Genomic DNA, 25771 nt, shown 5'->3' on the forward strand with positions numbered 1-25771 from the left:
GGTTGTACACTTAACAAACAACATTTGAGAAAATGAGATTTAGTGAGAATTGAGTATCCCAAGCATAATTGAATTCTATAGCACCTTTCCAAACAGGTTGACCTACGTTAAGAAGATAAACATCACCTGAAACTTGTAAAAGTAAACGCTCAATTGTTTCAACAATTTGAAATCTTTTGCAATCTAATTGCACATTTGTTTGAGGACATGCACACCAATTTTTGATAGACACAGTCCATCATGGCTTTTCATGTACTATTCATTCTGTTCCGTATTAGTTTACATAGATATCACTTAAAGAACATTGACTATAATCTAAAATCATCAAACATAACACAAGTTGCCAACATTTATTTATAAACAAGAGTTATATCTCTTTCACTAAAAGAAATCTCACCTTAAGAAACAAAACCAGACAAAAGAGCCACGATAAAAATCTTTGTAATTTATAATAATACAAATACAAGTTTCACTCTACAATATGTTTAGACAAAGAATAACATTGTACATCATTTTATTTACAGGCGCACTTGAACTAGTTCCACTACTTTAATAAATAAAATTTCATTTGAAATCAGACACAATAAGAGAATGAAATCAAAATTTAATCATAAGTTAGAAAACAGTAAGAATTAGTAGAAGAGAAATATACTTTCAATTATATACGTGAGTAATAAATACGTTAAAAATAGAAAGAACTAATGAGATAAAGCAATAAGTGACTAGTCATGCATCATATCATTCCGAAAATGTTGCAATCAATTTCAAAATCCCATGAAGGCGTAGTACAGCAATAAAATTCGTATTATTTTTCAGAACACATGTGTAACTACTAATTTTAAATCAAATTTCTCCTCATTAACTAATTTTTTGTCCCTTTATAGTACTAATTCTAAATTAAAAATAGTAATCAATTTACTTATTATTTTGAAATTTGTTAATAATTATATTATTTTTCTAAAATAATCTTTAAAATCATCACTAATCATAGAATATTAAATTAACATGAATTATTACTATTTATGGCATAAGAACAATATATTTGTTATATAAATATAGAATGATTGTATATATATTGGTACGAGTATCGTATAATTGATTTTTAGTCACTACATTATTCAAATAACTGAATTAAATTTTACATTTTTAATTTAATTGTTACACTAATTCCTCGTATATGTATCATAAATATATCCTAATATTATACACATAAATATTTTAAAGTAGTAGTATATATTCCAGCAATAATGTGTGTGACATAACACACCACTATATAACTAACATGTAGATTACATGATCCGATAAATGAAAGATGTATTTTAAGAATATTTTCTAAAAATTAAATATTTAATTTTTTTTCTTATCTCTACAAAATTTAAGTTATCTTTTAATCAATTTTGTATCTTACATGTAAAAAAATAATATATATTTTACTAATAACAATACAAAATATCTTTGAAATCATTAAGAAATAATGTTCTTTTCGTTTCAAAATAATAATTTTTTAAATAATTTATATTTATTAAAAAATGTAATTATTTTGTAGAATTAAAATAACGTTTGTAATGTGTTTCTCGTCATAAGCTTTTATTAATATATATTAAAACGTTAAATTTTATAAAAATATTACATTATATAAAGGTATTTCAATTTATAAATATATAATAGTTAATGTTTTTTTATAAATATGTACTTAGATAAAAACAACTGTAATTTTGAAATTGGTGAAATGATAATATAGCAAAAACAAAAATAATACTGCATGGCCTATTTGAACACCAAACAAGTGACTAAAATCTAAGCCAACTGTGAAAACTTAAAATACATGTTCAGTGATAAGTGTTAACGTGTATAAAAAGATTAGAACTTAATTAATTTCATAATAATTCGAGAGGGTAAAAATACTTCTAAAGTTGGATAAATGCCTTTCAAAGATGAGATTGGCTGAAGAAGAAAAAAAGGTTGTTTGGTAATAAAATATTGAGAAGATTAAAAGTCGACTGGCCTACTGAGATAACAAATATTTATTATTTAGAGGCCAAATTGTGTTGTTAAAATAAATTGTGGGTTGTTGACACTATCCATGCAATATGTAGCTGCTGCATGAAGCCTAAAACCTGTATTAAGAGATTACTACCTATATATATAAATCATTACACATATATACTAATTTAGAATTTGAGAAAAATGTCATGCAATTCAGGCCAATAATAAAGATGAGGCAGCACGTGATTGCATGAGTAATCATTGTTCCTTCCCCTAATTTTATTACTAATATTCAGCTACAACCTATTCATCTAACTCTAAATAGGTATCCAATGCTCAATAAGTCAGATTAACTTTAATCAAATTTCACAAGTACCAATACCCTTAATTAGTATCTCTATTAACATCGCTATAGCTAGTAGATCTGAAATAGGAAGAAACAAATTACAATGTTGGACAAAAAATAAACCAACTCTACCTTGTCTTTTTGTCATTAGTTTTTATCTTATGAAAAATATTTCCCACTTCAATAGAACTTTAGTAATTAAACTAGTGGAGAAATAATAATATTAGTTGCAATTACTGAAATTGCTTTACTGGTTTATTTTCTGTGTGAAGCTTTCAAATTAATATGATTTTTCCCTTCATATTCATCCAAGTTCTCTCGTGCATAATGTGTAAACAGAAGTATATTGTTACAAGGGTGACAAATTAACCCAAGTAGTAGGTCATCAGTACTCACAGTTTTTGTTGTTTTTGTCGAGCAGGCAGAACTGCCAAACCTTTAAAAGAAATTCATATGATTATACTTGTCACTGCACTCAAGACAACCATCCACTTGCATAAACACTTCAAAAGGAATTATCACTTGAATATTTTAAATTGTTCCACTCATTATTATTAAACCATATATTTATATAATATTTAATGCATCTCAACTTTTTTACAACAATACATTTTCACTTGGTGTTAAAGTGTTAAGGTTGTCAGATTTATATTATAAAAACGGTTGGGTTTATCGAAAAGAGGTTCATCAAGGAAATATGAGGTATGAGTTCAACTACATAAGGGATTGACACTACCCTCTACCCAAAATCTTAAAAACTATAAGTTAATGAGTCTTTCATCTTTACATAGTGTTCTACTTTCTCATTTCTATCCAAGGTGGGACATAGATTCACACTTGAATTCCCAACCTCAAGATGAGTCCCTTCTGCATAGGTACACTCTCCCTCCAGCAGAATCATTCCCAACCAACCATATTCACGAGTAGCCCTTTCCAACGGTCGATCATCTTAACTGGACTTGCTTACCTGAATACCCTTCGCCATGAAGACTTTCGGTATAGGGATCATTATACTCGTCTGAGCCGGTCACCAAAACAAATTATCAGCTCTGATACCACTATTACGAAAATCTCACGTTACACACACTCAGATATTTTCCTAAAAATGATTCTGCTATTTATTGATAATTGAAGAGCTTTAAATAGTCGTGACACTTACAATATTACAGGAATAAAAACTGAAAATAAAATATCAACTATCTTACAAATAAAATCTACTTAATCTATCGCGTAAAATAATATTGTACCTAAACAAATAGAAAATCATAACTATATATCCCTATTTTATCTCTATAAAAATCAAACTAAATATTACTAGACCCAAAACTAATAAAATAAGATTTAAATAAAATTATTAATAAAACCCTAAAATTTAAGTTTATCCCAACAAACTCCCTTACAAACTCCCTCATAAATTCTTCCTTCCTTCATTCGGCTTTTCATGTGCATCATCCAATTGGAGTTATCCAAACTCTTGCTAGTCATTTTGTCTTGGTAACCAATTCAGATGAGTATAATGGTCCCTATATAGAAAGTCTTCCTGGCAGAGAGTATTCATGTAAGCAAGTTCTGTTGAGATGAATCGCGGTTGTAAAGGGCTATTTGTGGCTGTGGTAGGTGGAAATGCTTCCGCTAGAGGGGGAGTGTACCTATGTGGAAGGGACTCACCCTTGAGGGGGAGATTGTTGGGAATCAAAGTGTAAGTTTAAGTCTCACATTGGATAAAAATGAGAAAGTAGAGCACTACATAAAGATGAAAGACTCATTAACCCATTACCTTAAGGTTTTAGGTAGAGAGTAGTGTCAATCTCTTATGTAATTGGACTCATATCTCATTATTGTTTGTATCTTCTCGGTGAACCTCTTTTTCGATAGACTTAACAAAAATAAAGTGTTTGGAGAATTAAGAATGTCAAAAGTTGGGCAAAAGAAGTGAATTCGCTCCTACATGTAGCTGCATATGGTCTTTCAGAGCGTTTAAGGATATGGTTGACTCAAATGTATGTAGGTATGAGCATTAGAGTGGGGCATTTTTTATGTGGCTAGTGTGATGCAAGCAGTTGGGGGGTGACAATGAAACATGCATTTAAGATGCGTTTCTTGGCCCATGGATAATATATCTAAGAATTTGGATTAAAAGTAGTAGTTGGGGAGAAAAGCTGTATCATTCAGTAGTTATGTGCAACTTTCTGAAAGTGACTTTCAGATTGTATGGTTATCATAAAACAACAAATTGCCAACTTGGAAAACTCATCGCTTTGTGTTGTAGCATCATGCAACAGTGTGAAATATTTAAGCACATCAATTCAACCCTATAATTTCTTTATTATCCTAAACATCGCTGTCCATTATGTTTTTCCATGTTCCATTTGGCCCATGGAAAACTTGTACTAATATATATACTCATCACATGCGTAGTGCTTTCCAGGATAACTTTTATTTCTGTTCGCATTCATATTATTTGTCATATCAAATTATGTATTTCACAATTCCATTCACAATATTATCAGACATTAAATCTAAATTCCTTATTTCAGTCAATTATTTCAGTGAACACTAGATGTTAAATTATGTTTTCTTAATATTAGTGAAAATGAAAGCTGCTGGATAAAGTTAAAGCGAGACAAGAGCGTCTTCGAATAATTGTGAAGAAACAAAGTTTTGTAGAATTCGAAGGACACATTGTCCAAGTTGAATATACTATTAATCCTTGGCAACGTTAAACACCCTGAGATCTCAGTCTGGATTCCCAGACCAAGAAGTCTTGGATCACTGCTCATGTTTTTCTTTTGTTTTTTCTTTTCTTCTTCGCCTTTTTTTTTTTATCAAAGTTGGTACTTTTTGTCCTGTCGATATTTCAATGTTCGTGCTTTAACAAAGAAAACTGTAATGGATAAGCCTTCAGAAGGATGGGCTTTCATGGGCCCATAATTAGAGGCCAGTTTGGTAAATGTACAGGGAACACAACCACTGCTTGGCACTCCTTGGTCCTACCCTTTTAAATAGCATATATCTATTGAACAGTACAGATCAGAAAACCGATCCCACCTTTGTTTGGCAGTGAGAGAGAAAAATATAGGCAGAAGCAAAATTTATAGGTGAAAAAGGAAAAATAATAGGTAAAAAAATGAAGTAAAAAGGATGTTTGGTTGAAGAAAATTAAAATGAAACTAAAGTGACAAGGTTTGAGTTGAAAGAAAATATATATACAATTTTTATGTAGAAAAGCTATTTTACCCTTTTCATTTGTTTACTAAATTGTATTACAGCTAAATAAGTAATGGCTATTCTGTACCAGTTCCATCTGGCAACCCATGCGCAAGCACGCAGATTAAGAAAAAAAAAATGCACTGAAGAGTGAAAAAGAAAACAATGTTTTTTTTTATGTCAAGAACCCGCGGGCGAGCATCACGGATTGGTTGAATCGGAAAAAATTGAATTAATTTTATACAGGTTAATTTTTTTTAATTCAGTAGTTTATTCGGATTGAACCTACGATGAATTATATTGGCTTAACAATTCACTTAATTTAATTTAATTATTTATTATTTTGTGTTTTAATATTAGTAGTTAACATTTTTTTATTATATTATAAATGAGAATAAAAAAAAGATATTTCAAAAAAGAAAAATATTATAAATTTATTTATTCAAAAGACTCTAATCTTATAAATGGATAAATAACACAAAAATTATCAGTATTATAAAATTATTTATTCGCATTTTAGGTTTGTTTTTGGATTACATTTGAATTGTACGTTAATTTTTTTTTTTTTGAATTATTGTGACATTCGGGCACTGACGAGGGCGGGGAGTGACGCCGGTGCAAGAGGCATGGTGCAGGGGCACAGACAAGGAGCGGCTCCTGGCAGCTTCGGGTGGAAGGGGTACATGGACGAATCGAACATACACCGGAATGAGAGGGATCTGGAGACTGTATAGGTATGGGACTATACGGTTGAAGGATAGTTTAAATGGATTGATTTGGCTACTCATATCACCAAATGCATTTGCTTTTCGGTAGCCTAACTCGTAAGAACTCCATGGTTAAGCGTGCTTAGCCTGGTGGTTCGAGTCTCTGAGTTGCCGGGGCGTCACAATTATCATCTTTGGAATTTAACATAAAGAGTAAAATTATTTTAATTTAAATTATAATTTCTTTTATTTAAAAAATTTTGTAATTAAATGAGTCAGTGAGTCAACCTATTTAACCCACCAACGCCGGGTCGAGTTCGGATTTGTTCGGCTTACTAATAAATGAGTCGGATTGGGTTGACTCACTAAGTAATTAACATCTGGTGAATCAGACCGAGTTGAGCTGGGTGGTCCGTTTTGACAACACTAATTTTTTTTTAATATTAAAAATTTAACTTATTTTAAAAAGTATGTTTTGGGAGTGTTCAAATTTTGACATTCTAAAAAATATACTTTTGGAATGTGTTGAAATTTTAACGCATTTTGGAAAGTTATTTATAGAAATCAAATTTAAAAGAAAAAAAATGACAAATTGTGATTAAGTAATAATAAAAATTTATCCCGTTTGTTAATGAAGTCACTTGTTTGGTTAAAGAGTACAATTTTCAAAAGAGAGAAGCATAATTAAGGACATAGGTTCTTTGTGACAATGATATGATTGTCATGGATTACTCCAAGTAATATAAAGGTTGTGTCCTTCAAAACAATTATTGTCCAATCTTGAATTTCAAAATCTTAATATTTTCAAAGAAGTAATTTTAAAATGGGTTAAAATTCTAATATTTTAAATAATAAATTTCCAGAAAATCTGTTAAATTATAAATTTTGGAAAAATGATTTTCTGAGAGTGTTACAATTTTAGCTTTCTACTTTGAAATATACTTTTCAACAAAATATTAAACAGTATATCGATACAATTAGATGGCCTGAACAACATTACCTTGATTTAATTGAGCTTAAACCTGCAAGGCCCGTTTCCTAAATTAGCTTAAAAATGGGGTCAAGAAATGGACAGCCCAAATCTTATCACCATTTCTTTTTGCACTTCCATAATTTCAACATGTACTTCTATAATTTTTGTATTCGATATTTAATAAACTAAAATATAATTTTTTATATTTCAAACAAGAAGAAACTGTCCAAATTCAGCTCAATCTAAATTTAATTATTGAATTTTACACACATATATAGAAGTTATGATAATTAGACTTAATTAAAATTATTTTTTTTTGTTAAAAATTGATTTTTACTTAGTATTTAAAAAATATATTTTTATATAAATACTGTCATTTAATTTTTGTATTCACATCTTCCTTTCTTTCGATCTCTTTCAATTGACTTGTTCTAATGTGTGATTAAATGATAACTATTTTTTTTCTAAATAATAATAATATAGAGAATAGGCATATTAATGACGGAAAAAAATAAAGGATATTATTTAATGAAATAATATAAAATTTATATTATTTTATTTATTTAAATTATCTTGCAGCAACTATAAAACAACAAAAAATAAATATAAATGTATACTTCGATATTATGTATAAAACTTATTAAAATATTTTATTTTTAATGAGTTGAAAATTATTTTATTTTCATTCTTTTTTACTTTTCAATTTCTTTTTATGTTTATATAGACATATATTTTTCATTTAGACTTTTTTTGGATATTTTGGTTATTAAAATTATATGTGACTTTTATTTATTAAAAATATATATGTGAATATTTGAAAAATATATAATATTTAAATTTTAATTACTTTTCCACCATCTTTATCTTAATTCAAACAATCACATTTTCACCTCTCTATTTCTTTAAATTTACTTTTCCAAGTCCACTCCCAAAAACAAATACATGTTAAAAGAATTTTAAACATATCAGTTTTTTATTTTTAAATTTTACAAACACCTTATACTTCTTCTTTTATTTACTATAGGCATGGTCTATCTGAGACATATTGTCACTACAGTCACAACTGAATCTGGGACTTCGCCAAATCCAATCAGAAACCAAATTATTAGATTTAATTTGAGTTATTTGGATTTTCGACGTGAATGTTACAAAACAATTAAGATTTCCACTTTTCTAAAGTTGCATTAACAATATTCATGTTTCGTATTGCCGAGGACCGAGATGTTATTCTTTACTTTGAGAATAATGTTACTATATTTAAAATATATAATTTTAATATAATGTAACATATTTCATACTATGATATAGCTGCAATTTTCTACTGATCACCTCATTATTTTTTTATTTATCGTGAAATTGACTTATCACCCTCTTACTCTAAAAATTGGGTTAACATAATGATTTTTAAAGGTTGTTACATATATAATATTGTTTTAATGTGTGTTATTTTGTAGGTACAACAACATAACGAAATTGATAAAAGGAAAATAGACTAAAATTTTACATGAATAATAAGATGGTTCCATTATATTAAATTGATTTTGTTTAACATACAAACTCACGCTAGCCATCAATGCGACTATGAATAGGATGTTAGTGGCAACATTAATATCAGTTTTTTTTTTCAATTCACGAGGGCTTATTTGGTAAAGTTCTTTGTTAAAGCCCAGCAAGAAGAATATAGACATGAAAGTTTTAATGATTTTATTATATAAGGATGACTTATTGATAAAATTGGAAAGAAGGGTGTGAGAGGGTATGGATTCAATTTTCCCATTTATAAATACTAACCACTAACATTATTATTAAAAAAAATAAAAAAAAATATTTTTTATACCTAATTCACACAAATTCTTTCTATTTAATATTTTAAATAGTTACAGACAATAAATGAAATCAGTTACAGAATAAAAATATAATAAAATTATTAAAGTTATTTAATTTTATAATTATTTGTTATGAAAATCTTACACTTTAATAAATTTTTTTATAATTATTATAATAATAAAAATTTTGATAAAGAAGAAACGACTTTGTAGTAGTAGAAGAAGAGGAAGAAGAAGACGACCTTGAATCTTAATCCCAACCAGTTTTTTCAATGCAAGAAAAAACAAGGCATTGTTTTTGGATGTCACAAAAAGCATGGCTGTCCATCTTTTGTCTTATATGGACACTGATTAATGGTGCTTTAAGAAAGCAACATTCTTCTCTCCCAACTCATAACGTGTCTCACGCTTCTCTTTACCCAATTCTAACCTTACTTTGCCTTATTGTTTTTTTGTGCTAAAGATAACACTAAACTAATAAAGCCCCCACAAAAAAATAGAACAGCTTCTCCTCACAACACAAGAATATTTCAGTAGGTTAAATTGAGACGAAAAATTTAAATTTATTAACATCCATTTCAATCCAAGAGACCGATACACGTCAAGTGACAATGTAAACGATTTCTCATATCACAGAATAGTGAATACCATCATAACCAAGATAAAATGCAATTATATTTAAGGAGACTTAAATAAAAAGCAAAACTTTGAGATGGGACAAAAGGGAAGTGGAACCATCAAATTGGTTGAACAGATCATTCCGGAATAGTAAGGAGGAGAGGGCGCCAGTATTTCCTTTTCAACAACGACCTGCAACGGAAACCGCTCCAAGGCGAGTTCGTTGAACCGGGTTCGTTATTCCAAGAATGCGGAACCGCAACGGAAACCAACATTGGAGTAGTTTCGTGATCCTGCACCTGCTCCTCTCGTGGCGGCGATGACACAAAGAGGTCCTTCAGGGAGTGTCTCCGCATGGGATCCTTCTCCACGGCTCGCCGAGGTGACCGGTTCAGGCTAAGAAGAGTGCGCAGGGATGTTTTGGGCCGCCGGAACTGAACCAACGGGCTCGTCCTCGGGCTTTGGGTCGGGCTTTGCCCCACTCCACACGGCGTTGAGAAGAGTTTGAACTTGTGCAATGCAGCCATGTATTGAGTTATTTCTCCACGCTTCCTCGCTCTGTTCTCTGCTCTATTAAAAGAGGGTTAAAGTGAGTTTGAATTTGAATATTGATAATTGTGAGGGGACAAAGGTGATTGATTGCTCCTAACAAGCATGGGATCTATTTTGGGAACGGTTGCATCTTTTCTTCCACACACATTCATTACTTCTCTTTAATTCTTCCTTTGATACTTTGGACTAAAAAGCACTATGACTCATGCCAAGACCATGGAAATTGAATCGCTAGTAGGCCCAACCATTTTCCCATCTGGCTTTTTTTCTTTTCAATAAAATAAAACGTAATCGTTGCACCAACTGGATCTTGCGATTTTAAAGAACAAATATATCCTCCACAAAAACAAACATTAAATGTACTACAGTACAACGTCACGCGCGATACTAACAAATAGTTACATTGATTTGACTGATAAATAACGAATTATGTGAGGTAGATTACAGAATTTTTCTTCTCCCTTCGATTTTTCTTTACTTTTTTTTCCCCCCAAGTCCTTGTCTCTTTGAAATTCGTAATCAATCATTAGTGTAATGGAACTAGGAGCATCGAGAGTACAAAAAAGGCTCGGTAATATATTCTTAATTTTTACCAAAACGTGAAAAACTATTGTTATTATTAGCCGAAAAGTGGTTAACCACTGACATTGGGCGTTGTAGATTCACTTTCCCATTTCTCGGTGAAGGACCTTGGCGAAGAAAGCTTATTATTCATTAAAATTTCAATTTGACCCGAATTCCGTGAAACTGATGGTGGTGGTTGCACTTCTTCCCTTGAGGTAGACGACATAACATTACCACCATGATCTCCTTTATCTGGATTCTCAGACTCATAATTCCCACTTTGGATTTTCTTGAGGAATTCCAGAACTTCGTCCATAGAAGGCCTCAGTTCGTTGTCTCCCTGCACACACCGAAAGGCCAATTCTGCCACTGAAGTCACCATCCTTTTAACGACTTCATCTGACTCAAATCCAAAGGATGGGTCTACAAGCTCACGAAGCTTTCCTTTTTGAATCTTTGTCATGAAAAAACTTGCTAAGTTAACTTCGTCCCTTTCCCTGGCTGCATCAACTGCTGGCATGGATGATATTAGCTCCATTAGCACAACCCCAAAGCTATACACATCACTCTTATCGGTGAGCCTGTAACATTGAAAATATTCAGGATCAAGATACCCCGGAGATCCCTGCGGAGCTGTGGACACGTGACTAACATCATTGGGAAACAATCTTGAAAGCCCAAAATCTGCCACCTTAACGGAAAAATTAATGTCAAGCAGAACGTTATTGGTTTTCACATCACGGTGAATGATGTTAGAAGAATGGAGATAGGAGAGTGCAGCAGCAGTGTCTATGGCAATTTGCATTCGAATGGGCCATGTCAGCAAACCAACTCTTGCTAATTCACCGTGGAGATGGCTAGCAACTGTGCCATTTGGAATGTACTCATACACAAGCAACAGCTCTTGGGCGTGACGTGAAGTGCAGCCATAAAGGGACACGAGATTTCTGTGGCGCAAGCGAGAAAGGATCTCAATTTCATTCATAAACTGTTCCACTCTCTTGTAATTGTGCTCAAATAGATGTTTGATTGCAACTTCCCTTCCATCTCTCAGTGTCCCTGGTTTTTTATATATAAATGCTTAAGCGAATTAATAAGATGAAAAGTGATTGTATCTCTGCAGTGGAAATGAGGTATGTAGTGTATTGTATGCTGACCGTGGTAAACAATGCCAAAGCCTCCATCTCCCAGCTTTCTAGTGGAGTCAAAATTGTTGGTTGCTTCTTGAAGCTCCTTATACGAGAAGATGGGTACCCCAAAGAAGATCATGTCAATCTCTGTGTCTGGATTTTGGAAGGAATCACCATAAGTGTTTCTCGATTGAGCATACTTCTGTTTGCAGTAGCGTAACGTGAAGAACAACCCAAATATGACCCATGGTCCAAGACCGATTCCTTCAAAGATTGCGACTTTAATTAGTTTCACAACTAACAGAGACTCAAATTAAAGTCATCTTTTTAATGTCAACCAGTGAATGAACCAAAGAGGAGAAAAATAACTTCTATGACAAATTTTGTATTTAAGTTTTTTAATTAAAACTGTAAAAAAAAAATGTTTCACGTGTCCTAATAATATCTTTTAAAAAGAATACTTTTGATTATTTAAGTTAAGGTATTAATTAAATTTTTCCTAAATAATTTAAAGAAATCAGTGATGATGAAATCAATATGGCTTTCTAAAACTTTGTAAGGGGACGGGAATTCCCTATTAGATCTTATGTTAAATTTGTGTCACTTCGTTTCTATCTATAATCTTCAAGAGTTCTCTTTTAAAAAATGTCGGAGAAAACCAGAATGTGATATTAAACTTGGTGAATAGGCAAAGTATGAAATTGTGAATAATTCTAAAACACTATTCACAACTTTTTTGTGACAGGTATTGAGTTTTGGTATGTTTTATAAATGTTAACTTTATTTTCTTTATAAAATATTAAAGGAAATTGTAAGAGAATAAGCCATTATCATGAAACACATACGCATGGGACAAAGTTTCGCTGTTGAGAAATTGATTCTCCCTAAGTTTTCATTTTATGAATGAAAAAACGTGTTCTATTGTAAATTTCGGAGTGAAAACTTAGATTCGGAAGGGGAATGTCAGGATGTGTAAGTTACCTAGCATCAATGCAAGCTTCCGAGTCGAAACTCTATTTTTCCTGCATAATTTAAAGCAAAGCAATTGTTCCGATCAGATGACAAAGAAGTGAAGTGAACCTAGTTATATGCGATCACTAGATGATAAAGCAAAATTTTCTATAATATTACAGTCAAGCAGAGTAAACGGGGAAGTAATAAAGTAGAAAATAATTACATAATTTTAACTCTTGTGTTGATGAGAAAAAACATAAAGAGTTAACTTGATTTTTAGCAGTTGGGAAATAAAAAAGCGTGAAAATTGTAGAAATATGGTTATGTATGTAAATATTAATGAAGAAATTTTGTTGAGACATGAGTATTACCTCATGGCGCAATATAATTTTGCGTTGCTGTCTATTCGGCAATTGCCCCCACTTCCCTGACACCGCCAACAGTCATTTGAAAACTGGAATTGAAAGGTAATTTGAGGAGTTAAAAATCCAAATGGGCCTATGAAGAACTGGGAATCTTGTCTGACGGGAAGTTGAACCATTGAACATGAGGAGGTTAAAGAGCGAAGGTTGTCCTGATCAGAGGATGAAGGGGCAAAGTAAAAATCAAAGGAAGGACATAGAGTATAGTTGACGAAATCTTTTGAAATGTTGCGGTTTTTCTGGCGGCTGCAATTGAAGGCGGTTATATTGTTTTTCAGGTAAAAAGAACCGAAAGGGGAGGACGGAGGGACGGTGATATTATAGCTCAAGGCACTACAATTAGAACTTTCAAGAAGATTGACGAAGTCCTTATCTTTAATGGTAACTTCAGTCTTCCGTCTCCAACCAACAATGTTTGTAACTTGTAAAAGTTTTCCACCATTGGTCAACTGGACTTGCTTCAGTGCTGTCTTGTTAGGATTATTACAGCCTTGGATTGCCAAAGCACCACAATTGGGGTATTCAAAGGTGGTGAAGGGAAAGGAAAACCTTCCCAAACTTCCACAATCAAATGAGTCCGGACAGTCAGAACTGTGCCCATTTGCATTTCCGGCTGCGAGAAGCAACACTGTCAGATGACAAAACAAAAGTATTACATAAACATCATACATTTTCGTATGATACAATAGAAGCACCACAACCATGGAATGCCTCTATATATTTGTATCTCGCTTATAAACCAACTCATACGCCAGTTGACTGCGAATATCAATGTACATTGGGAGCAAGAATTTAGGTGATTTGTGATTGGTTTATGGCTATTTAATCTCCGTGTTACCGTGTTGATATGTGGATTTAATATTAAATGCGTAAAGTCCTAAAGATCATAAAAATATGATAAATTCTTATAATACTCACGTCCACCCTGACGAACTCGGTTGCTCAGACTCTTGACCAGGTACAAGTGTTTAACACTTTGTTTCTTGGAATTTGACTTTCCAAAGATAGCTAGCTATCTGACAATAAATACCCGCCGCGGTGTGAAACTCGAATCGTACTCTTTGGTACAGATGCACTCAACCAATTAGTCGAAGATCTGTCACCACATACGCAAAAAAAAAAAATACTAATTTTTTTTCAAATTCTGACAAAATAATAAAAAAAGGGTGATACCTTTACAACCCTCTACATTTTTTCTAATAAAATTTATTAAGAAGTTAAAGAGTGTGCAATATGTGTTATTTAAATAATATTAGTAATATATATACTTGAATATATAAGATTTAATTAAACTTTTAGTTTTTCTTTAATTTTTTTATTTTTAATTTAATTTATATTAATTTTTTAATTTATTACATGCTTATATAATTTTTAATTTTTTGTTCTTGTGATTGTTATTTTATTCTACTATTTTTGTGAGTGATTTTTAATATTTTTATTAAAAAACATGTAAAATATCTAGGATGATTCTATTAACAATGATGACAAAAACAATTCCTTAGTCGTTATAAATAATTAAAAAAATATTATTAATTTTAAGTAGTGAATAAAAAACAATTAATAGTCTAACTGTTTCTCTTTTATTTTTTTTTTATTTTCTTGACCAGATCTTTAACACTTTAAACTTTATTGTCGGTTTCGCAAAGAATAAAACCATTGGCTAATATAGTCAGCATTTTCGTCTCCGCTCAAAAATTGAGTTTGAAAAGCACACCTCAAAAAATCAACCAACCACCCAAGAATCAAACGAAAAAGTTATTCGTGCGTGTAACTAAGTTGTCCCAGACTAAAATGTGAGTGGTCGGTTGACCAATAAACGTGATTTAGATGATAATTTCAATAATCATCAAGAAAAAATTGTTCAAAATTTAGAAAGTTTGTAATTTAAAATTAAAATGAGATAAAGTAGCTCCAATATTTTATCTTTACTCAGAATTCAACTTTACGATATAATTATACTTATATACGTTCTAATAAAATTAGTATAAGTCAGATTTTAATTTTTTTTTCTAAGATTATTTCTTAAATGAGTGAATTTTGATTTGATTCTCGATAAAAAGAACTTGAAATATTTATCACATCAAAATCTCAAACCACTCTGAATTAAAATTACGCTTTTAGTTTCTAAACTTTGCGTAAATTTATTTTAGACCCTATTTCAATGTTAACCCATCTTAGCGTCTATTTTTTACTTTGTTAAAATTATGTTTTATGTGTGTCTTTAATTCCTGATTTTTTTTTATAAATTTTGTTTTAACTTCTTTAATGAATTGAGTTTCTTTGTAAAATTTATCCATTTACTTTAAAATTGAGTTTCCTTTAAGGATGATGATAAACGAATACTTTCATTTTACTTTACATATCACAAAACTAATAAATTTATATATATTTTATTTTAAAATATAAATTAATTAAAAAAGGTTAAATAAGAAAATAAAAATATTATTTTACAATTTTCCTTTAAAATTCTGGCAATATTGAAACCTAGTGGCCTTACTATACTACTACCATCCCTAACTAGTGGACAAAATGTTTGTGCTGGAGATATTCAAAGAATAGGTTCATTTGTTTGAGAAGAGGGGCTGGGATTTCCAAGAGTTCAAAAGTTAGGGATTCTCTAATTTTGTTGATTCAAGTTTTGAATACATTCAATGCTTTGTAATTTTTGCTTATTATGGTTTATATAAATTATTATGGGTGGTTGATTTTTGTTTTAAGTGGTGTCTAAGTCAATTGTTGATTTTGATCACAGTACTACATTTCAGTTATTTCTAAAAAATTTCTATTTTTTTTCATGAAGACGTTATTGTCAAAATTATCTACTCAAACTAATAATGGAAAAAATAATTAAGGGACTAAATAAATAAGAAATCGTTAGGAACTACACTTAGTTTCATAAAAATTAAAAAAAAAAATTGGTCAAGAAACATTAAAAAGTTTATAAATAATTTCGTAAATAAATCAGACGGAATGATTGCTACATTATCACTTAACAATGTATTAACATAACATTTTGTAATGATAAGAGATAGAAACGGCTGGCCGGAATACTTATATCCAATCTTTATTTGTTCTTTTAATACTTTAAATATTAATTAATTTTTTTTTATAAAAAATAACAATTATAAAAAAATAGAAAAGTAACTTTTATTTAAATTAGTAAAATGATGTCAATTGTTTTTTAATATTATTCCTTGAGTCTGCAAGATCCCAGCACAAGTGTTTCTCTTTTTCCTACATGTCGCACTCACCAATCCCAGCTTGAATTTTCTGCAGTGCTTCCACAACTTCATCCATGGAAGGTCTTAATTGCCTGTCTCCTTGTACACACAGGAAGGCCAATTCCGCCACTGAACTCACCATCCTTCTCACCTCTTCATTTGACTCAAAGCCAAGCGATTGGCACACCAACTCACTGAGTTTCCCATTTTGAATCTTCTTTATGGCAAGACTCACCAAGTTTATCTCATCACTTTCCCTGCCGGCATCGATCGCAGGCAACGACGATATCAGCTCAGCAACCACAACCCCAAAGCTAAATACATCACTCTTGTCCGTCAGCTGGTAGTGCTGGAAATACTCAGGGTCAAGGTACCCCGGAGTCCCCTGCGGACCGGTTGACACGTGGCTTGCATCGGTCGGAAGCAACCTCGAAAGTCCAAAATCGGCCACCTTAACCAAAAAATTTGTGTCAAGTAGAATGTTGCTGCTTTTCACGTCACGGTGAATGATGTCGGAAGCGTGGAGATAAGCCAAGGCAGTGGCGGTCTCCACCGCAATTTGCATCCGAATTGGCCACGTCAGCAACTTCTCCCTTCTGTTGAGGTGGTAAGCAAGAGTGCCGTTTGGGACGTATTCGTACACAAGCAGTAACTCACGGCTGTGACGCGAAGTGCAACCGTAGAGGGAGACGAGGTTCCTGTGTCGCAAGTGAGTGAGAATCTCAATTTCGTTCATAAATTGTTGCACTCTCCTGTAGTTGTGCTCGAACAACAATTTCACTGCAACTTCCCGTCCATCTTCGAGCTTACCTGCATTTTTATTTTTTGGTTTTAATTTAACAAGTGAATCAAATCTCGTATATTAACTATTTTATATGATACCAACCATAATAAACGCTTCCAAATCCTCCCTCCCCTAGCTTTCTGTTGCGGTCAAAATTGTTTGTTGCTTCTTGAAGCTCCTTATAAGAGAAGACGGGTACTCCAAAGAAGATCCTATCTGTCATTATGTCGAGATTATCGTGAGGATCGGCTCCATTTCTTGATCGGAACAGAGCCAGTGCACCACCATATTTACAGCGCCGTAATGTGAGGATCAACACCAATGTTATTACATTGCACAGTCCAGCACCTATACCTGCCATTGTTGCATACATTTCCAATTATTAAGCTTACATGCATAAGAGTATCATAGAAGGATATGTCATCTCAATGAAAAAAGTTGTTCAGCAAATTATTTTGGAAGCCAATTCCTTTAAATACAGTAAATTGTTTTTTAGCAAAGAAATTGGAGAACAAAGAGGGTTAAATATTATAAAAAGAAAAAAAATGACACTTTATGCAATGCAAGAGCCACTCTGGGGTATTAGACCATGTTTATTACCTATTATTAATCCTAGCTTCCAAGCTGGACTTTTATCCTCCCTGCATAATAGGAAAGATCGATCACATACTTAAAGATATATGAATTTGCTAAATATTAGAAATACCTTGGGGCGCAATGAACTTTTCGTTGGTTGTCGAGGTGACAAAGGCTTATGGCACCCAAACACTGCATGCACTCATCTGACGGATGGAACTGCAAGGGAATGTCAGCAGTTAAGAATGCAAAGGGATTTGCAGAGACTGCATAGCCATTGACGGGAAGCTGAACCATTGAACAGGAGGAAGCTAGAGAGTTGTGAGACACGTCATCAGAGTGTGGAGGCCCCATGAAGATGTCATAGTCACAGGTTGTATTTTTGAGGAATGTTCTGGGGGTCTTAACTTGGCGAGTGCGGTTACACTTGAAAATGGTTATGTTGTTGTTGACAGTGAAGTAACCTAAGGGAGAGCTAGGAGGGAGTGGAATATTGTGGTTGAATGTCTCACAACTATCGGATTGCAGGAGATGATTGAGATGATCATCAACGAAGTAGAGAATAGTAATACTCAATTGCATCTCAAAATTTCTAACCCTAATCCACCTTGATCCGATCTTTACCGTTACCCCTTGCCCTGAGTTTGGGTTGTGATCATCACAACCATGGATTGGCCATATGCCACAATCTTGGCGTTGTAGCGTGGTGAAAGGATAACCGAATTTCCCATGGTTTCCACAATCAAACCAGAATGGGCAATCATCCTTGTGCCCATTTCCATTCCCAACCCACAGAAGGAAAACCATAATGAACATGTAAACAGGAAACATCCTCAGATGATGGTAAAGAAATGGTTGTGATTGAACCCAGAAATGATAAACTCAATAATTTATAACCCATTCCTCGCCGCAAGTGTGTCACACGATTGACAACTTGTTTCATATCTGCTGTTGACTCGAAAAACGAGTAAAGAAGCAGGGCCTGGTCCCCAACTTCCAAAGCTGAAACACAACACATGTCCCTTTTGAATCTTTGAGTAAACAGTTTGTTTGGCGGTCTCCTTAAAACTAAGTTCATTTAACACTCTCTTTTAATAATTAATATATAATAATATATATTATAAATTTAAATTAAAATTTAATTAAAATATTATTATTTTTTAATGTCAGATGAATATAGTTTTATCTTAAATAAATTTAGTTGTCTTTCGCTGTGTTAAAATATCTTTACCCCGTCATCGAAAGATCGTTACTCTATTGATCCTGATATTTGACACTGGATTTTGATTATACTTTCGATTAATATTATTATTTTAATTTAAAATTTTAATTTCTTTATTAATTATAATATATTATTAATAAAAGAAAGAGTAAAAGAGAAAAGTATCCGAACACCATATTTCTCTTTTAGTTTACACGTACCTACCACTAACAAAAGAACATCTTTATTTTAAAAATAAAATAAGTCAGAATAAATTAATTAGAAGAATAAAAATATTAGTTTTTTTAAGACTTAATAATGGTTCCAATTTTTATCATGTTTGTTTGAAATGGTCCTAGTTTAATTTAGTTTTTTTTTGCAAACGGTGTTTAAATCGTTAACGATCCACTAAATGAGATGACATTTAGAAGCTGCCACGTCACCATTTGGGTATTGCACAACTGGACAGTTAGCCGTTAACAATTTAAACGCCGTCTGCAAAAACGACTAAATTGAACATAAATTACATCCTTTAAAACAACATTGAACAATAAAAAAAACTATGATCATTTCGAACAAAATAGGGACCATTAGTGTTAAGCCTTTTTTTAATTTTAGAAAAAATATTATTTTCCTTTTATTTTTTGGGCAACATGGTTCTAAATATGAATGACAACAGGTCGAGTTTGGCACGGATAGTGTCTACCTGCAACCCGACCCGACAAAAAAATCAACCCGTAACCTGGACGGATATCCTCTTAAAAAATATCCGCAGATATTTTAAAACTCGCAAATATTTAAAAAATATATTTTTTATAAATTATTAAAATAAAATTACAAAAAAAATGTATAAAATATAATATAAATAAAATAAAACATAAATTAAAATTTAGTATTAATTAAATTTAACCTTATAAAATATAAATTAATATTAATTTTAATTAAATTTAACTTAATAATATATAAATTAAATTTTTATTTTGACTTTTTACGAGTAACATATATTCACAAATACAAATAGTATAATATACACACCCGACTTGTTTATAAACGAGTATTAAAATACTCGTTATCCACGATACGCAAATAGTAAATAATCGGATACCGGCATATTATTTTGCCGTTGTAAACTAGCACTACTTGCATATACTCCATAACCAGTTGAGCCTGCATAATGGGACTAGATTTACAATTGTGACCATAATTTGAAACCATTAACCACAAACATGATTCCCATAACTCTCTAGTATAAGATGTTGAGAGTTAGTATTAATAGTCCCTTCTGTTTATTTAATTTTGTTGATTCAGATATATAATACACCCAATTTTAGAAAATAATCAGTCTCTATGGCCGCTTCATTTCGGGTAGATATGGGAAACAGCTCTATTCCAAATGATTCAGACAGTAATAGTTCACGGCTGTGACGAGAAGTGCAGAGACAGTAGAAGCTATTAAATTACAAACAAGTTTTATATTATTAAGTTAATTAAAAAATTTAACTGATGATATATAGTTAGTTATAAAAGTTCTATATTTAGTGAGAAAGGAAGAAAGTTACAAAGTGCAAGATTTATTGACCACTAACATTAGGACTGGTAGAGCGACAGTTCCATTTATCTGTCACGGCCCTTGGCGAAGGTGGCAACTTCATATTCATCAACAATTTCACTTCATCGTGATCTACTGAAGATGGTGATGATGGCTCTTCATCCTGAGCATGCCCTGCTTCATCCTTCCCACTTTCTATTCTTTTCAGCACCTCCAACACTTCATCCATGGAGGGTCTCAAGTCTTTGTCCTGTTGCAAGCATTGAAAAGCCAATTCTGCTACTGCAATGATTTGTCTTTTAACATCATCATTTGACTCAAAACCAAGGGAAGGATCCACCAGCTCAGCAATTGCATTTTTATGAATATTCCTTACCGCTAGATCTGCCAAGTTTATTTCATCCTTATGTCGGTTCAGATCAATTGCTGGCATAGATGATATTAGCTCAATAAGCACAACCCCAAAACTATACACATCACTCTTGTTGGTAAGTTGGTAGCAGCGGTGATATTCAGGATCAACATAGCCAGGGGTGCCTTGTGGAGCAGTGGAAACATGGGTGACATCAACAGGGAACAGTCTCGACAATCCAAAATCTGCAACTTTAACACAGAAAGTGTCGTCAAGCAGAATGTTGCTGGTTTTGACATCGCGGTGAATGATGTCAGAGGCATGGAGATAGGCCAATGCAGTAGCAGTCTCAATGGCCACTTTCATTCGGATAAGCCACGGCAAAGAGGCAAGACTCGTTGATTCACGACGATGGAGGTGACTGGCCACAGTTCCATTTGAAATGTATTCATAAACAAGCAGTAGTTCACGGCTGTCATATGAAGTGCAGCCATAGAGAGACACTAAGTTTTTGTTGCGCAAGCGTGTGAGGATCTTGATTTCATTCATGAACTGTTCTACTCTCCTATAGTTGTGCTCATATAGCCGCTTCACAGCAACTTCACGTCCATCCTGGAGTTTTCCTAGTTGTTGAAATAGAGATGAAAGAAAGAGTTATTTGAGAACAGAGAAAGTGAAAGAAAACATATTGAATTACTTTGTACACAGAAAGGTGTAGTTGTTTGGTACATACCATAGTAAACAATCCCAAAGCCTCCTTCTCCCAGTTCTCTTGAACGATCAAAACTTTTTGTTGCTATTACAAGATCCTTATAAGTGAAGACAGGGACCCCAAAGTAGATACTCGCACTTACTGGGTTTCGATTTGAAAAGAAACCAAACAAACATTTGGGTTTGCGGTTCCATAGTATTAGTAGTACAATGATAACAGTAGCCGACATTCCAATACCTAGAACCCATAAAAAAGGAGAACTATCAGTTTAAGATTATCTTGTAGAACGTGTAAATGTGAAATTTGAAACTGTTTGACTAATTGCTAGTCTATGACTCTGTCCTCGAGCATTGACATGGAAAGTTAAAATGAGAAACGAATAGGAAATCAATGGGGGTGGAAGAAAAAAACCATTCAGAAATTGAAAACATGGGGCACAGATTGGCGTATAAGAAACGAAGAAATGTTACCTACTCCTATCTTCCATGCCAAATTCCGCCCCTCTGCAATAGAAATCAAAGGGCCAATTAATTAAGAGCAAACGATAAAGTTAAATTAAATTTGATCACCTATACCATTTCTTACTAAATTACAGTGATACTTCTCTAGTTCTTTTAAGATGCACATTATATTCTTATTTTTTTTATGGTCCCGGGGCAACTATTTGTTATAATATTTTAACAACAATTAAATAACATTAGTATAATATATTAAGGGTGTCAATGTAAATATAACATGTTAAAACAGTCAAGAGACGTTTTATAGGTTTTTAGAAAAATGTATTGGACATAATCCAAAAAGAAGAGAAAAATGTAATTTATTCATCTTTTCTTCAAGGGTGGACTTAAAAAATATGAATAGTTTCATTGCATAAGTGATTAAAAATAAATGAATATTATGGTATAAGAATTTTGAATACAATATTAAATTTACCTAAATATTGTTATAAGTATGGAGATATAATAATGTGGGTCGGTCTATTTATTTTAGTCTGTCTTGTATATAACCTGTAAAAGGAGATCCGACTCGGATAAGAAATACAAATTAATTTCTCTTATCCGTTTTGCATAACATTTGATCTATGGTGTTGAGGATTGGTCCACAACTGCACAAGAAAATATTTATTTTAGTATTTTCTTTATCCATTAAAATATTTTAAAATACTAGGATTACATGGTTTCTATGTTAAAATATTTAAAATATCATATTTTAAGGATTTAAGTAAATACGGATTATACAAACAAAATATGAACTAACCCATTATTGTTGTGCATGGGTTGCGGATAATACAAGACGGACTAATGGACTAAAATACTTAGTTCATCCCACACCACGTATCACGTATCCATCATTATGCGTATGCGTTGTTAGCTAAACAAATAAATAATATTAATTATATATGTATTTATAAATAAATAATTATATTGCGATGTTTTTTAATTTTTTAATAATAAATAATTATTTATAAATAGAAAAACTGTATTGAAATGCGTTATTAATCTTTATAAAGATAAGTTTCTGCAAATTATGATATAAGGCAGAAAACTTTGAATGGGGTAGTTGTGTGTACCCTGTTATGTGTCTACTAAATAAGAAACAATTATTGAAGTTGATGTTTTCTGATACTCTTTTATTGAAAATTCATTTGTTGAAACCTTTAGTTGAGGGTTATGGCAATCCCTGAACTTGAATCCCCTCCTCCTCTGCATTCTTTAACCAAAAAATAAAATTTGCATACCTGTGGCGCAATAGAATTTTCCTTCAGTGTCAAGTAAACATCGTCCTTTTCGATCACCAAGACACCTTTCACATTCATTCGATAACTGAACTTCAATAGCAGTAGTACTAGTTACAGATTGAAAGGGGTCGTCGGTAGGACTTGCTTCTACAGCAAGCTGAACGGTTGAGCATGATGCTAAAGAGCGGGGCCACTGGAAACCCGGAGAAGTTAGTATATTTGGATGGCCATAGAAGATGTCGAACTCAGAACAGTTTGAATATTTATGAAAATCCTTGGAAAGGGAGGGTTTCAGGGACTGATTGCATCTGAAGATGGTGATATTGTATTTGTTGACGAAAGAAGCTAAAGGAGAGGTGTGAGGAAGAGTAACATTCTTGCTGAACGCTTTGCAACTTCTGTTTCGCAAATAACGTTCTTGTTCATCATCTGAGATAAATATGGTACTCTGTTCTACCCTTAGAACAGAGTACGAGGTTGATGTGGAGTTGCCTAGTTTGATAGTTTTGGGAGCGGAAGGAGGAAGTTGTTGACAGCCATGAATAGCCAATAAGCCGCAGTGTTGTTGCTCGGTGGTTGTGAAAGGAAACCGAATGCGCCCAAGAAATCCACAGTCCGAATATGGTGGACACCTTCCATTCTGAGCTGAAACAATCAGAAAAAGCTGTGACAAAAATACTATTAGCGATTTGGAAAAAAGAAGCCAGACCATTAGGAATATCGAATTGTCAATCAAATATGAAATCAGGGAAAGGTTTTGGAAAGGAAAACAATAAATGCATGATAGAAAAGAAAACCCCTGCTTTGAAAAGAGAGGAGTCGGACACTTGAGAATTTAGAATAACCAACGACAGTAATATAAACCCACAGTCAAAAAGTGCTGCACCTTGTTTTTCAAACAGTCCACAAAAAAACATTTTTTCGTTTTGAAGGATTTTATGCGCTACTTGATTTCGAAAATGACGATTTAATTAATTTTCATATTGAGTGATCTGAATATTTATGAATGCAGTTTTATTTAAGGATAATCACTTGGTATCAGTCAATAACTAAGACAACTAAAACATTTGGTGTATAACTTTTCTTTTTTACTTAAAAGACCAGAATGATCCTTTTGTTTATCGTGGCTTGACGATAATATTGGTGTTTGGATCAATAAACTCATATATTAAGACATATTTTCACGTAAATATTAATACTGCACTAGTTTTAAATATATTGAATTCGTTTTTAAATATAATTAATATGTATGTGATTGATGAAAAATAATTCATTTATGTTTGAATACTAGGACAGACGTAATGAGATTATTCTTTTACTACAAATATATTCTATACTTATTTTTAATTATAAAGATAATATGTGAATATAATTTAGGATTATTTCTCTGTATTATTTTAGAGAAATGAAAATTTAAAATAAGTCATTTTTATTATAGCTTCCTAGATAAAAACAAATTATTCAATAGTTATTATATTAGAGAGTGAAATGCCTCGTTTAGTATATATTTATTTATTTTTAAAAATTTGAAGGTTAAAATATATAAAAATTTGAAAAAGAATAAATTTTAATTTCATATTTAAATTTAGATACTACGAACATATTTATTTATTTATAATATCATGTTTTCATTATTACGTTTTTATATTTTTTATTAAAATTAATTAATTGATACCAAAATAATAATAAAACACGTACAAACACAAGTAGGGGTATACTCCACTAGAGATCGGGTGTGACAAAATTTTTTAGATGAGATAATTAAAATAGGAAAGTTACCACATATAACTTATATTAAATGTATGAAGATTACTTCGTTAAATTCATAAAATCTATCCTTAATAATTTCAATATAATATCTTCTTACCCTTTTAAATATTTTAGAAAAATTATAAATATATTGCTTAATTAGTTGTTCAAATTTATAATCAGTACAAAATTAATTATTGTAAAGCTAAATATTAATGAAAGTGCACATCATTTTAGAGATGTTTCCTTGCTTGATGGAGGAAAACAAAAGACAGAAAGAGAAGACTCTGTCATTGACGTTTTCAAAGTCACCTTTTGGGAGTGAGATAGTCTATTGTACAAGACAAAATGGAACTACTAAGAAAAGTAATGTGCAGAGAAATTAAGTGAATGCTGATTTTGATGTTAATTCTTAGCTAAAAAAGTCCACATTCCATGATGCACACGACGCGGGAAGTTAATTATGGGTTTGATCAAAGTTATAAAATAAAACACAAGAAAATTAGCGAAAGGATCACTCCCTAATGATTGTAATTTAAATTTGTTATACTGAATTATTATTAAACAAGAACAAAAAACATATTACGCTTATCTAACATAACAA

The 25771-nt window shown here is 31.9% G+C and overlaps 4 protein-coding genes across 4 annotated transcripts; all 4 read right to left on the reverse strand.

Annotated features, from left to right (window-relative positions):
- Positions 1 to 9800: 9800 nt before the first annotated feature.
- LOC108324804 (uncharacterized) lies at positions 9801 to 10190 on the reverse strand. The gene has a single exon (XM_017557731.1). It carries the CDS (start codon positions 10188 to 10190, stop codon positions 9801 to 9803), a length of 390 nt encoding a protein of 129 aa, XP_017413220.1.
- Positions 10191 to 10531: 341 nt separating this feature from the next.
- LOC108324803 (LEAF RUST 10 DISEASE-RESISTANCE LOCUS RECEPTOR-LIKE PROTEIN KINASE-like 1.1) lies at positions 10532 to 14089 on the reverse strand. The gene is made up of 4 exons (XM_052875119.1): positions 13235 to 14089; positions 12891 to 12931; positions 11937 to 12173; positions 10532 to 11838 (listed from the first exon to the last, which is right to left on the reverse strand). Exons 1-4 carry the CDS (start codon positions 13987 to 13989, stop codon positions 10850 to 10852), a joined length of 2022 nt encoding a protein of 673 aa, XP_052731079.1. The 5' UTR covers positions 13990 to 14089; the 3' UTR covers positions 10532 to 10849.
- A 2318-nt stretch (positions 14090 to 16407) lies between these two features.
- Positions 16408 to 18722, reverse strand: LOC108324802 (LEAF RUST 10 DISEASE-RESISTANCE LOCUS RECEPTOR-LIKE PROTEIN KINASE-like 1.1). Its single transcript, XM_017557729.2, has 4 exons — positions 17997 to 18722; positions 17891 to 17931; positions 17393 to 17644; positions 16408 to 17316 (listed from the first exon to the last, which is right to left on the reverse strand). Exons 1-4 carry the CDS (start codon positions 18695 to 18697, stop codon positions 16520 to 16522), a joined length of 1791 nt encoding a protein of 596 aa, XP_017413218.1. The 5' UTR covers positions 18698 to 18722; the 3' UTR covers positions 16408 to 16519.
- Positions 18723 to 20553: 1831 nt separating this feature from the next.
- Positions 20554 to 24251, reverse strand: LOC108324801 (LEAF RUST 10 DISEASE-RESISTANCE LOCUS RECEPTOR-LIKE PROTEIN KINASE-like 1.1). The gene is made up of 4 exons (XM_052875120.1): positions 23419 to 24251; positions 22151 to 22183; positions 21702 to 21917; positions 20554 to 21591 (listed from the first exon to the last, which is right to left on the reverse strand). Exons 1-4 carry the CDS (start codon positions 24128 to 24130, stop codon positions 20639 to 20641), a joined length of 1914 nt encoding a protein of 637 aa, XP_052731080.1. The 5' UTR covers positions 24131 to 24251; the 3' UTR covers positions 20554 to 20638.
- Between the last annotated feature and the right edge of the window lie 1520 nt (positions 24252 to 25771).

The sequence above is a fragment of the Vigna angularis genome, chromosome 3, assembly GCF_016808095.1.
Source record: "Vigna angularis cultivar LongXiaoDou No.4 chromosome 3, ASM1680809v1, whole genome shotgun sequence".
Classification (NCBI taxonomy): domain Eukaryota; kingdom Viridiplantae; phylum Streptophyta; class Magnoliopsida; order Fabales; family Fabaceae; genus Vigna; species Vigna angularis.

Coding starts and splice junctions, on each gene's coding strand:
- LOC108324801 (XM_052875120.1), bottom strand. CDS start 24,130: ATGGTCTGGCTTCTTTTTTCCAAATCGCTAATAGTATTTTTGTCACAG. Junction 22,184..23,418: donor AAAATTCTATTGCGCCACAG/GTATGCAAATTT, acceptor TTTCTATTGCAG/AGGGGCGGAATTTGGCATGG. Junction 21,918..22,150: donor GGCATGGAAGATAGGAGTAG/GTAACATTTCTT, acceptor TATGGGTTCTAG/GTATTGGAATGTCGGCTACT.
- LOC108324803 (XM_052875119.1), bottom strand. CDS start 13,989: ATGGTTGTGGTGCTTCTATTGTATCATACGAAAATGTATGATGTTTAT. Junction 12,932..13,234: donor AAATTATATTGCGCCATGAG/GTAATACTCATG, acceptor TAAATTATGCAG/GAAAAATAGAGTTTCGACTC. Junction 11,839..11,936: donor CTTTGGCATTGTTTACCACG/GTCAGCATACAA, acceptor ATAAAAAACCAG/GGACACTGAGAGATGGAAGG.
- LOC108324804 (XM_017557731.1), bottom strand. CDS start 10,190: ATGGCTGCATTGCACAAGTTCAAACTCTTCTCAACGCCGTGTGGAGTG.
- LOC108324802 (XM_017557729.2), bottom strand. CDS start 18,697: ATGTTTCCTGTTTACATGTTCATTATGGTTTTCCTTCTGTGGGTTGGG. Junction 17,645..17,890: donor GAAGCTAGGATTAATAATAG/GTAATAAACATG, acceptor CAACAATGGCAG/GTATAGGTGCTGGACTGTGC. Junction 17,317..17,392: donor ATTTGGAAGCGTTTATTATG/GTTGGTATCATA, acceptor ATAAAAATGCAG/GTAAGCTCGAAGATGGACGG.